Source organism: Anticarsia gemmatalis, chromosome 12 (genome assembly GCF_050436995.1).
Source record: "Anticarsia gemmatalis isolate Benzon Research Colony breed Stoneville strain chromosome 12, ilAntGemm2 primary, whole genome shotgun sequence".
NCBI lineage: Eukaryota > Metazoa > Arthropoda > Insecta > Lepidoptera > Erebidae > Anticarsia > Anticarsia gemmatalis.
Window position 1 is genome coordinate 13,058,307 of NC_134756.1, and position 14,319 is coordinate 13,072,625.

General features: G+C 37.8%; 1 protein-coding gene across 4 annotated transcripts in view; it reads right to left on the reverse strand.

The window, feature by feature from the left end:
- Nucleotides 1-420: 420 nt before the first annotated feature.
- LOC142977209 (visual system homeobox 2-like) overlaps nucleotides 421-14,319 on the reverse strand; it is a 91,939-nt gene continuing 78,040 nt past the window's right edge. For 3 of the 4 annotated variants that reach the window (XM_076120967.1, XM_076120965.1, XM_076120964.1), the window contains 4 exons: nucleotides 12,654-12,837; nucleotides 3,761-3,891; nucleotides 2,784-2,963; nucleotides 421-2,153 (listed from right to left, as the gene is read on the reverse strand). In XM_076120967.1, coding sequence (XP_075977082.1) covers nucleotides 2,058-2,153; nucleotides 2,784-2,963; nucleotides 3,761-3,891; nucleotides 12,654-12,837 — 591 coding nt within the window. In that variant the 3' untranslated portion in view covers nucleotides 421-2,057. The remainder of the gene's footprint in view (nucleotides 2,154-2,783; nucleotides 2,964-3,760; nucleotides 3,892-12,653; nucleotides 12,838-14,319) is intronic. The other variant, XM_076120966.1, reaches the window with a different exon arrangement.

Genomic DNA, 14,319 nt, shown 5'->3' on the forward strand with positions numbered 1-14,319 from the left:
TGTTGGAACACCCCACTTTCCCAGAATATTAAAATGATTCTTAATAGACTCGTGCATGAGGGTACATCGATTTTTGTGTAGAAAGTAGTCAACGTAGTATACGTCTTAACCTGTCTGCGTTGCATTATCTTCATCATGCTAAATTCCATGTGAATAGGTTGAGCGATTAGTCTAGAAAGCGCGATTGACATACATATTTTACTATTTAATTTTAAGATAGTGTAAGATTTAAGTAATTCAGCGTCCCTTCGAGGTTTTCAAGCGATTTTTGTCTTTTAATTATGAAGATTAAAACTGCTGCTCCGCTGCTAGCCTCTGCCGTCCAGGTGTAAAGTGAGCAGAATTGTAGCTGTGTAAAAGGTGGGTAGGTGAAATAAAACGACATCAAAATAATTTATACATGTTGTATATTCATCGGAATAACGTGAATTACGATGAAGTGTCACATTACTTTGTTAATTTCAATAAATATATTACAACTCTATGGTTTAAGTACGGGTACATTATGTGTCTAATTATATTTATAACTTAGATACAAACATTGCTCAAGCCTGGAAACTTTACAATCGCGTCAATGTGACGAATGGCTTCGAACATACCAATATTTTGACGATAGATAGATACAGAAATCGATAGATAGCTATGTCAGCAAGTATCGATAGCTATCGATCGAAGGTTATATCGAGTTAGTGTCATTTTACATTACATAGGCATAATGCGCTGAAATCTACACAATGAATTATGCTTACTTTTGTATTTCACATTGTGTCTTTTCGCTTTACGTCGGTGTGGTAAAACAGACACTATTTTTCGTCATGAAATTACTTAGTGAAGGCGATAGACATTTCTATCGATAACTAGATGTGTCGACAAGTTAAACTGAATTTGAGTTATGTCGATAGAATGACATCGATAACAGTTTCATTACTAAATATCAATGAATCGTATTGATAATATAAATGTCTAATATGTAGCTGTATATTTTACAATTTGTTTTAAATTCACATCAAAATTTAGTCACATTGTCGTAATATTTATTAAATTACAGAACTGTTGCTCCAAAGAAAAAATTATAAAAATTAAAACATTAGGCCGAGTTGATATTAAAATATAGTCTTTACTGGAATGTATTCGATGTAGTTTCGATCAATTGATAGTTCACTTCAGAATGTTTCGTTGTAACCAATAAGAGGCGCCGTAGAAATACACATTTTTAAGATAATTTTCTAACATAAAGAGATTTATAATATGTACAAGGATTTGATAAAAATTAAATATAAAATACGGCCCTCAGAGATATATCCTTTGCTTAAATTAAGTACATTGGGAGACATGATAGCCGAAAGTTTTTGAATAACAGTTAGCGATCACATAGACTGCATTGTATTTATATCTAGGTATGATTTACATAGTCTTTTTGCCTCCAAACAAACTTACACAACTACGGGGCACAATATTAATGTCTAAGTAATGTTAAGGAGTCATTATACAATATTTATTTTTGGTGGTGCGAGGCGGCAATGTCACATGCATTACAATTTAGAGAAAAGTAAAATACGTTAAGATTCCTAATCAGTTAAGCACTAGAAATGAGTTATTGCCGACTTTGCAGTTAGATAAAAATTTAAACAAGTAAAAAGAAAATTCGGTAACCCTGAAGAAAATAAAACTTTAAACGTTTGCATCATTGAATTTTGGTTTGATTATAATCAAAATAAAGTGCGGATTTTCCCAAAGAGCCCTATTAAATGTAGCTCGAAAGAAGAGACTATTTTTACCGTTAATAATCTAACAACTACTGAAACCGTAAGATTTCTAACTCTCTGAAATCTTATTTCACCATCTCTAAAGGATGCTCTATTTCTTTTGGAAAAGTTTGCCGTTCTTTAAGAAACAAGCAATTTTTTAGCAAAGAGTTTACCGTCTCGCACCACCATTACAACTAAGTGCTGGAACTTTATACACTAAGAGGCTACTGAGATAAATACTTAACTATGGTATTGCACTCGGGTGGACAGCTATATGGTACATAATTACAGGCGGCGCGGGGGGGCGCGTCAGTAGAGGTGCGCGGGGGGAGGCGCCTCCGTGCCCACGTCGATGTCCGTCGGACCGTCTTCCTCCGTGCTGCCGGCGCGGGGCACGCCACGCACCTGAAACACCATACAGTCATTAGCTTTTTATACCTCTAGAGAGCATTATGCTTCTTCCTTGATCTCGGACTGCTGGGGATGGTATGTCTTTAGTTTATGGTCCGGCGTTGAAAATGTCACAGTTCACCGCCATCTTAGTAACAATATCAGTTAGTTTGACGACTGTTAAAAATTGGAAAACTTGAAATGTTAATTCCTTCTTAAACATCTATTGATGTTCATGTTGTACGATTTTATTGTAATCTACAGAACTTTCAATGACGTTGACACAACAAAATCATCGTCGTCGCGCTGTGTCATATGCCACGTTCTGCTTCAAGCCCTCTCCCTATAACGCCCTGGTCATCCTTCTTCTAAAAATATTATCTATACTAATATTATAAAGCTGAAGAATTTGTTTGTTTGTTTGAACGCGCTAATCTCAGGAACTACGGGTCCGATTTGAAAAATTATTTCAGAGTTAGATAGTCCATTTATGGAGGAAGGCTTTAGGCTATATATCATCACGCTACAACCAATAGGAGCAGAGCACCAGTAAAAAATGATACAAAAACGGGGAAAATTATGACCCATTCTCTCTTATGTGACGCAAGCGGGTCAGTAAGTTTATTTTATTTGTAAAGTCCTCACCTGCAGTAACAAGTTATTATTGAGTATCCTGGCCTGGTGCTCCTGCGCCTTGGCCCGCAGACACGCGATGCTGTTGTTGCGGAAGGCCTCCGCGTCCTCGTACATGGGGCCTGGCTCGGGGGACGCGCGGCCCTTGGCTGATGATGACGCTGTTGTTGAACTGGCCGGGGAACTCTGCGCCTGGGGGAGGAAAGATGGTTAGGTTTGATGCAATAAAACAAAATTGTATTGGTTTTTTCGATGGGTATCTTTCCAAAGGCAGTTAATTTCTGCTCTGTTATATTCTTATGTTAACTGTTTCATAAACCGGCTTCCAATAATCAGCTCAAAACTCTTTCTATCGAAAGTTATTTCCATTTTTTAGATCTGGCAATTACTATCTTCAGCAGTTGTTTTCTATTTTATCTTATACTCGTATCTACTTAAGTGTTAAAGCGTTAAACAATCGACCTTACAATCGGAGCTGAACATTTTATTCGACAATGTGACGTCAACGTGACGTCCACGTGACTCCAGTACTGCCGGCCACAATATACAATACATTTATAGGTACTATGATTAATGCAGGTCGCTATAGAGAAAGAAGCAAGCAGATCATTGATATTCTTCAAAAGTGAGATGCACACTTGCTCTCTCGAATCACGCGAGCAGAGATGCGGAGACGTATGAATGTTCATGAGGCAAATACATCATGTAGAGAGATCGCAGAAATTATAATATCAGATCGTAGGAATAGCTAGTGTCTTTTTAATGAAGAAAATGGGTCGTTATAGGTTTATCTCGAATGTGTGTCTGTCTCTAGCAGTACATTTAGCGGTAGTTTATCTATTCAATAACGTTTAAGCTCGTATAAAAATGACAGTTTGAACAGATAACGCTCATTGTGCTTTGGAAACCGGGCATTAGACGATGTCTCCGTCTGTCTCTAAGTCTCTATAACGATATTTTGTAGCCATATAAGTATAATTGCAACGTACCTGGTTGTCATGGTTGTCGTGGTGGTGCGGCGAGGCGGAGGAGGCTCGCTCGGGCTCCGCCTCGGACCCCTCGCGCTCCGAGCCCGACTCCTTCAGGTGCCGCGCCGCCTCTATGGACTTGCGGTGCATGCCTGTGTAACAAAACAAATGTTGTATAACACTCTGCTGGAAAACCCTATAAAAATTAACAAGTGAATACAAAAAAAGAGATATATCGTTAACTTATTCATTACAACAAATATTGTCGATTAGACGTGGGATAGACTAACAGTATAGGTGTTCTTTCGTTAATCGATGGTTGATAAGTTTGAAGAAAAAAAAAAGAATTTTTACATGCACTGCTATCTTTAATTTTATAATCGTCATATCCAAGTTGATCACTTCACCTATACCGTCATGAATGCGTGTTTCATATCCAACGTATCGTAACGTATTCAGAAAATATCGTATAACTACTCATAGGTAATTACAGGATCGCCTTTACGTTTATCGAAACAAAAATATTATTTATCGGACATTTCAGTTGAATATCTAATTTTATTAATTGCGAGTCGAGGTATATAAATAAGTTAACATAAAACTGAATGATAAGATAATTCAGAAATATTATTTTCAGGCCATAATTTTCCTTCTTATAACCATAAGACACGTCACGCATACATTCTAGTCGTTCAATTATAAGTCATGTAGTGTGGCAGCAACCCTGCACTACCGACCATCCACAAGGAGCGCACATAAAATGTAAATGAATGATATGCACCACTCAACACTCGTACACTGACGTACACTCACCACCACTAATACGTATCACTTTCATAGTTTCAAACACATCTTGCTTTACAAAACACACAATTAATGTTATTCCCTTTGATGTACCTAAGTTCTTAGGTACTTATTTTGTGATATACTCACATATGTGAGTTAAATACCCCGATTGTGCTGATTTATAGTTTTAAGGCAATTAGATAGAAGGCGAGGCGATACTTATTGTCCAGCAGCGGGAAAAATTCTAGAATAAAACTGGTTTTAGAAAGTTCTTAAAACTTAAAATACTCAATAACATTTTGCTGGGTAACGTAAAGTACTTGCCACGGAGGAAATACATTTCACAGGTAAAAATTTTGTTTATGAAAAGACAATACTCATTACTGCCTTACTGCTAGACACGGGACGCTTTCCAAAATGATAAAGAAGTACCTGTCAATAATTTTCATTCTTTAGAAGCCGCAGGACTCTCAGTGTACTCATATTCATGCTCTCGACTGTACGGAGACGTACAGTGGTAGTCTCCAGTGACAGGCGACCTCTCAGTTATTCCTCATCGCTAATACATGCGACTCCACGCGACTATGCGACTCTGCGACTGCGACTACTCGCTGTACTCACGACGAATGTTCTCTACGTGAGGACACGTCCACACTTTTATTTGCGTTCTAAGGCAATCTTTATGATTTAGCTCCGGATTATAATTTAGTGCGAAGCGTGAATAATACGCGAAGTTATTCGGAAACCATGGCGGGCTATTAAGCTATTCTTTACAGAAAGAGGAGGAAATCTTTGTGTCACTGGTTTCATAAATCAGATATTGTAGTTGCAAGTGATAATTATTATTATAAGTGAAATAGAGTCAGCTTTGTTTTGTAATAAGCATTCTATATCTTTATCATATACCCGTAGCTACCGAGAGCTAGCACGTGACGCATTGTTGCAGTTTCAGTAACATTATACAACCCCGCGGTTGTTGCTTTAATAACCTCTATCCTATGTTCAGATTGACGGCAGTTCTTCGTTCTGGGCATAATGTATGGACCGAATCGTTTATAGCGTAATAAGGTATTTCGTAAGCCCTTATCAGGAGCCAAAATCAGCTTTATGAGAAGTATTCATCTTCAATACTATTCTCAATGCATAGCTTTGTTAGAATGGATGTTAATTATTCTTTCACCGAAGAACTGATTAAAGGATTTTGATGTTTGGCACATAGCTAGTTTATAATCTGGATTAACATATAGGATACTTTTGTTTACATACCTATACCCCGGAAAATCTCTCCGGACGGAGTCGCCGACAGAAGCTAGTGTTATAAAAAGGCGTTAAAACTACATACGTTCATCCCTGGTTTAATATCAGTGTGGGTTGTATTTTTACGAGTGTGCACGTCCCGCGGCGCATATCTAATCGAGCCGTTATTTACGTCGCGGCGCCAGCCCGAGCCCCTCTCCGGCCGGGACTCTGTTGTTTAAAATACTCCGACTACGTGGCTGCTGAGCTGATGACGCAAGATTTATGGAAGCTTCGAGATAGAATGGAGCTGGTTCAGTGGGTTGGTCACGCGTGTTCGAGATATGGAACAGCTATGAGTTCAATAACTTTGTAGAGAGCTTTTTATGAAAGATTTGCGGCTTGCATGTACCAAATACACAGAATGATTCATTAACAACTAGACAAATAACACGTGCCAACGTTTTCCACTAAAATTATGGACTATATCATAGATTTCCTCACTGCTGGGCAAGGGTCCCCTCCCAAACGGAGAAGGGGTTAGGCCTTGAGTCTACCACGCTGGCCAAGTGCGCATTGGGGACTTTGCATGCAAAAGATTTTCATTTATGAAAATTAATACATAAGCTACAGTCATCGGTCACTGGTCAGTCATGTTTCGGTTCAGCGCAGCTGCAAGTGTTTTTCATTGTGGTCGCAACACTTTGTTACCATATACACGAAGAAGTTCTGACTCTTTACACATACATATAAGTAATTCGGGTATAACAAAATCTTTTGGAGAGTCTGTATTCCTAATTACGACCACTGTGACTGGTGGTATCAATGTGTGACTCAGACGCGGTCGATCGAACATCAAAGATGCTTGCCAAAAACGCCCGGTATAATCAGTTTAGCAAAGTTTCGGCTAGCAAATTTAATATGTAGCTCATATTAGAGAATCAAATAATATTAGTTATTAAGTATGGTTCCGTTTCTAAGTGATAAATGCTGTTCCCAAAATGTTGTTCATTACACTGAAACTGCAAGCTTTAAACGTTGCAAGATCTACTCGGAGATTGTTAGTCAAGTATTCTAACCGACGTAAATTCGCAAATAACGATTAGCTTACTTTCTTACTAGAGTTTCGGAAGTCACGTTTAATTTTGAGTCCTGTCCTTTTACAGTCGTTACCAGTAATGAGAAGCTTGAAAGTCTGACAACCACTCTTACCGAAGGGTATCGTGTTATGACTCATGTAACTAGGTTGAGGAGGTCCGATAGTCAGTCGCTTTGTAAAATACTGGTATTCAGCTGCATCCGGTGAGACTGGAAGGCGACTTCAACATGTGTAGGTAGTTGGAAGAAGGGTAGGCTTAGGCGTAGGTGATGATGATTTGCTAGTCTAATGACAAAGTTAAGGACGATTTATTCAATTCCGAAATTCATTATTTTTTGGGATGGTTCAAATGCAGCAAGGTCTTCAATCTAGTCTTCTGGCTCATCCAGCTACCTTACAGATGATCAGCTATCATCACGGTAAAACAGAGCTACAATCAATCACGTGGCAAGTATCAAGCGGGCGGAACATTAGGCGTGCGCCGGCGTGTGATTTGTGTGAGTTGTACGAGTTGCGCGCATTAGCGAACTTTCTCCATTAGCAGTACAACGCGAGTCCACGCCGCACTCCCGCACTCCCGCACTCACATCTACTTGATTTACAACTGTATCGCTATGTAACACAAGTTTCAGATACTTAGTCATTTATTTGATACTAGGTATGCTCGTAAGTTTTGCGTTCATTGAATGTGATTAGTTTATTCCTGTAGAATGATGTTTTCTACTATCTATCTAACATCAATCTTATACAATCATATCTTCTGAAATTAGACTGGTAATTCCAGAGATCAACGCGTTGCGATAAACATTACTTTCGTGTGGTAAAAGATGAAGAGTCGTCTCTTAATCTTTTATCTGACACCTTCACCCCAGGTTTGAAACTATGAAGGCCTTTGACCAGCACTGGGACGACACAGGCTTGTAATAATATTGTCTTCGGCCCTACGCACGCCTTCCAAAAACCCGGGACTTCATAGTCCTGAGATGGAAAAGACAAACATACTAAATATAGTATCTCAACAAAAGTCGGTAATGTTATTTTATAGTACGGTGCCAAGTTTTGTCACTTTTACTTCATAGTGAGCTTATCCAGCTCAAATTAGCACAAAAATTAGATGATAACATGTGCCAGAACTCTAAAATAATCGTTTAACCATTCGCCCGTTTAGCTATCTAGTACCTATGTAGAGGTTATTGATTTGTACTTATATGCTAGTTGATCTTGTTCCGCTGTATCGGATGATGTCTATTTAAACGCGGTATCGTCGTGAATCGCTAATATCCTGATGGATTCAGTCGATCAACTTCATTATCGCTCATTTCACAACGGATACGATCGAATCTAGATGATATAGCGAGGCTCCTTCCTTTATCATGGCTTAGGCTTTTACTTGACAAGTATTTACATAGCTGTATTAAAAATAAACCCTAGTTTTTCTCTCCAATAAATAAATGAATCAAATCTTAAGACTTCGAAGATAGATATGTCGGATATATTTTCTATTGTGACATGAATATTTGATACTAGCTGACCCGCGCAACTTCGCTTGCGTCACATAAGAGAGAATGGGTCATAATTTTCCCCGTTTTTGTAACATTTTTCGTTACTACTCCGCTGTTAATGGCCGTAGCGTGATGATATATAGCCTATAACCTTCCTCGATAAATGGGCTATCTAATAGTGAAAGAATTTTTCAAATCGGACCAGTAGTTCCTGAGATTAGCGCGTTCAAACAAACAAACAAACAAACAAACAAACAAACTCTTCAGCTTTATAATATTAGTATAGATTTAAAAGAGTACGAGCCCTTTTCTAAGTTTTAATTAATATAAATTACACAATTAGTAACCCACTGTTTCATGTTAGTATAGAATGCTTTAGATAAACCTTAGTCTACCTATAGTTACAATATTAGGAACCTGAACTCAAACTATTGTAAAACTATATTTGATATTATGGCGTGAGTTTATTTATTACCGCTGCTACGGACAATTACACGCTGTCCGACATCGTTAATTAATTAAAACATGCTAGTTAATTAAACGGTTTGATATTTAAAATTATTTTGGTGATTGAACTTGCAAATCTTAAGCTTTCTGTAGACCTTTCATGCATCACACAAACAAGAATTTTATCTCAGAAAGTACCTATCATAAATTGCACGAATTTTACCTCCGTCCCTTACACTAAAGCACATAATTGATATACTATTATCAGATGACATTACTCAATAATTTCTACAAGCAGACGTTCATCAAAGCGGCACTCGTCCACTGATATGAAGTAGATCTGCCATCACAGTGCGACGTGTCCTTTTGTGCGCTTTTCACTTAAGATAATGGTTATGTGGTGTCATCAGTCCCTGCGTGGAAGCCCGGGTTCAAAGCAAGTGGGTAATAGGCAGATAATTCAGACACGCACTCGTAATACATTAGAACACATTTGCTAAAGAACATTCGAGAATTCTTCGGTATTTTGCACGTTTTACGCAATTTAGTCTGAGTATGTAATTGGTAATAGATTTCTTTTGATGTTCTTTGATTTTTAAATAATTATATTCTTATGCTTTTGTTTTAAGTACTTATAAAATAACTGGTACTAGGTTGTTGAGACAGATGATGTTCGCAATTTTAATTTACTTTGATGTTGAATATTTAAATTGTAGCTAAAAATGGATTTGAGTTAAGTCTCTCTTAGTCCCCCTTTAGTGCTTAATATGTGAAAAAGACTTAGAAGAAATTTAATTCAATATCCTAAGTGTGAATGTGGGCGCAAGCTCGATCGTTCTAAGTCATTTTATATCTAAAAAATAAAAATAAAAATTGTCCAACTGGTTCATTTATCCCTCTAATATGAATTGAATTTGATGAGCTAGTAATAAGGTATAATAAGTAATTAATTAATAGGGTCTTCATTGTCATTTTTCTAAGTTATTTAATTTTTTTTTTACTAAAAGTTGACGCAACCCGAATCATTATTCAAAATCTCCAAAATTACTCAAAATTCTTAAAAACGTTTTTATTTTTAATTCACAAGAAAGCGCACACCGGTTCAGTGATATAACAAAGAGCAAGTCGCCACACTCAAGCACGGCGGGTAGGTGGCGGTCCTCGAGAGCACAATAACAAACCAGTGGCCGCGTCATTACAATATATACTGGTGTACAAGCACAGGTACAAAAACACCCGCTAAGTACATAATTAATATGTAAGCCGGTGCCAACCCTTAAATCTACGTTAATCAACGCTTAGACAATGCGCCCGCCATCTTGCTCGCCCCCTGCCGAGGTCCCGCCTGCCCCCCTGCGCCCCCCACCGCCGCGCCACCTCCCCCCGCCCGCTCTCCCCCTCGCGCAGGCTTTAGGGGAGAACTTAGCCTTTATTAATTCATATCTGGTTTCAGTTTTTGTGTCTTTATAATTCAAATTATGTGCGCTTTATTTGTAATCTCGTTTGAGACTGGTTGAGGTGGATGTGGGCGTTTTAAATTAAGATCTTTTGTTTGTCTCGTAGCCTTTTGCTACGGTGCTACGAAGTGTCTACGGTTGTAGGTCTTTTTAACTGAATACTTTTTAACAAATTAAATAATTTGATCTGAGTTAAGCACGTACAAAGTACTTTTAATTACTTAATTACAACACTCTTCATATCATATTTATACCACAATGTGATAAAACAGAAATCCACTCGAAACTAACTTTACTCTTGTCTTAAGAAAAATAATTTGTTTTACAAAAATGTACAAACAATCTAACATAAACCCATACAACTCCTTCCCAACTGGCACTCACAGTCATACAATAAATCATACAAACAGAATTAGTAGTGAAGAAACAAACAGCTCCATACAAATAAACGTCCTTTACTGAAACAAATAAAGCCTTCTCATAAGCTGTCAACAGATTCTTGTTTTCATACGACAATACAAACATAGGAACACGGTCTACAACACTCTTATGTCTTTAGGAATAAGGTTTCAAATCCTTTGTTGGGTGTGAAAAGTATTTTTGTCGAGAGTAGAAGCTTTTCCGCAGTGAAAAATGAACATCTCTTGTTGTTTGGGATTAAAAATTACGTGTCGCTTTGTCTCGCAGTCCGCTTGGCTACAATGGCTACTACCTTTTAGTTTGCTCTTTGACAGTTAAGATTAGTTTCAAGATATGCTTTTACGAATGTTGTTATGTTCGCTGAAATATGAAGGAGATTTCAAGTAGATCGTGAATAAAACGAAAGTATGGAGTGTGTATGTTGTTTTCGTATAACATTCCTTGGAATAATAGTGATGTTTTTCCAAATATCATGAAGCTGCTTTAACTGTTGAAGGTTGTAGTAGTAGAACATTGAAGGTATAAACGTATTTGCTGATAAGGATTTCGATTTAAAGTACCAAAGTTCCCTTTTCACATCTTTTCTTGATAAAATACAATGTAAATACATTTATAAGTACAGTGCAAGGCAGCATATAAATATTATAAGCCGTGAAAAAAATATATCAAACAATAAGAATCTATAGAGCCATGCATTATTCCCTACAAGGAAGTGAGTGCAAAACAAATGAGTAGTTTAATCATAATTTAATATCTTTCTTAAAACTGATTCTGGTTGTAATACTGCTAATATTAAGTTATTACATCTTCTACTAATTAACATCCTAATTACCCTAAACTTAGTAATGAGATGCGCCTAATTATCTGAGTCGCGTTGATTTCGTTCAAGAGTAGGGCTAATTATGGTGATAGTGCGGGTGCAGCCGCGCGACACAGTATGTGTTGTGTGTATGTTTGTGTGACTCACCAGGGCGCGGTGGTCGGGGGAGGGGCGAGGTGGGGGGAGAGGCGCGCCGCTACGGGCGCCCCCCGTCGGCCAGGGCACGAGACTCTTGAACAAAATCATCACGGTCAGATAGTAGCCCGAAAGACCAGTCTTATGGTCATAGGACCCTAACTAGCCCAAAAGTTTACCATTGCTTGGTTAGGCAATGTCACTTTCAAGCCCTACGTTTACAGCCTATAGATCTATCGTCTATCATAGAGCAGAACTATTTGCATAAAGTTGATCGTCAAGTCTACCTACTTATGTCGCATGTATACGCCTACAGTTAGCGCGTATCGCCTTCAACAACTTATGTTCATATGTCTTAAATTAAAGAAGTTCTAACATTGATATATAGACAACACAGAGGGGACAGACACATATAAAAGAGAATCTAATATTAAACTACGGACTTACCTTTCCCGGCCGACACTTGGCATCAGTATTTAAGTAACTAACTTTAAATTGTACCAGAATTTTAACGTTATTTATAATTGCCCATATTATAGGATTACCTCTTGACTTAACAATGTTATTCTCAAAAGGAAGAATCGTTCAATTACATAAGACTTTGAGTGAAAGTCAATGCAGTCGTTTTTAAGTTCATCGAAGTAAGCACCCATTAAAAACTCTGTGTATATGAAATTATTATTTAAAAACGGATCGAAATTAAATAGATTTTGCATGTCTTATTTAAAAAGGGAAAAACAAATAAATTGCTCAAGCTATTTAAGTAAAACTATCGTGAGGTATGATTGTAAATGAACTGAAAATCTTACACTTGAAAATTATGAACTCAATAAGTAGCTTTTACATTTTGCGCAAATATTTTAGACTTTTAACATTCATAAATCATTAAGAAACCATACTAAAGGATTACCGTAAAACTTAGAAGATGATCCCAAGTTTTCAATCAACAGTTTTTATTTTCAGTTCACTTACAATCAGTATATAAGGGTGTAATTGACAAAATCAGTCTCACCAAACTCACCGAGTAGCCAGGGCGCGACCGAGTCGTTCTCCTTGGCGCTGTTGAGGATGGTCTCCGGCAGAGGCAGCGAGTGGCGCACCATGGCCCCGTACAACCCGTACTCCGCCATGATGGTGGACCGGCCCCAGCATTTCTCTGTTTTACGCCATTTCGCGCGACGGTTTTGGAACCACACCTGAGGGACAAAAGATAGGGTTTCTTAGATATAGGTTAAAAAGGGTAAAAGCTGGTAACCACTACCTGTCTTTTGAAGACTAGGAGCCATTTGTCAAGTGTAGTTGACATGGTGGTGGACTCAAGACCCAACCCCTCTTTCGTTTAGGAGCAGACCTTTGCCCAGTAGTCATGGGTTAATAAAGTATAAATCGTTTAGTAGTTATTGCTGTGTTTAGAAAACTTTCGAGTAGAGCTTAATTTTCTCAATGTCGACATTCGTAAGATACGTGTAATTACTTTATGTTTATCACTGCTTTAAAATTACGATCAATTCCTAATTACCTCAAATTCAATACTAATATTTGAAAGGTTTGTAGACAAGTACACAGTATCGCATTCACCTAACGATATCTTCAAACTTATTCTCACTTAACTAAAACATCTAATCATAAGGCCTAGTACATTGATGGAGGTAGGAGCGGTGTGTCGGCGCGGTGCCATCTAGCGGACGACGGAATAACTAAGCGTGGAAACAAACCAATTACGCCGAACAAAACGCAACTAGATTAAATTTTCAAATTCAACGGCGCTCCGTGTTTGTACACAGTGATGGTGTAGGGCTGCCGCTGTGTTCGGTGACATATTTTATACTGCAAACTTCAACGGCGTTGTTGTCACGGATGTTTTTTGTATAGAACAATGTATCAAAATAAAATGTTTATCATATCACTTCATAGTATGAAGCAAAGTCGCTTCCCGCTTCTGACCTTCTGTGTGTATGTATGCTTAAATCTTTAAAATTACACAACGGATTTTGATGCGGTTTTCTAATAGATAGGATGATTCAAGAGGAACGTTTATGTGTTAATGTTGTAATTTTTTTTTAAATGACTGTTTAAACCGCGCAAAGACGGGGCGGGTCGTCTAGTAACGTATATAATAATGAACTGAACATTAAATAATAGACGTAGGTAATCTACTCAGCCTGCAACCATGTCTAGTGTATCTTGTATTTAAGTTGGAAAAGTAGCTTTGAAAGTTGTTACTACAGATCAAATAGGCTTCCCTTGTATTGATTTTTAATGGAAATATGTTCTATCTTATTAGAAAACTATCAGCTTATATTGGGTTTGTTTATGTAACAGAAAACTAGTTAAGTTTTCAATGATCTAAGTTTAACTAAAACGGACAAGCCTTGAGCAATTTCACTTTTGTGTATATAACCTGTTCATAATTCAATTTACTGCTCCTAAATATTTACCACATGAAAGAAACATCATCGCTTTTCTCTACCCAACGTTCCATTGGAATTTTCCATCCCCTTTCCGGTGATCATTACTTACATTTGCAAATATTAGTGTATGTTAATTAGTATTGTGTGGCAGCCCTACCGACCGCACGGTGCGGGCGGCGTGGCTCGGCAAAACGGTTAATTTCTAATTAAATTTGTTAATTAAACCCGATAGGAGCGCACTCGGCACAAATTAATACGCGGCCCGGC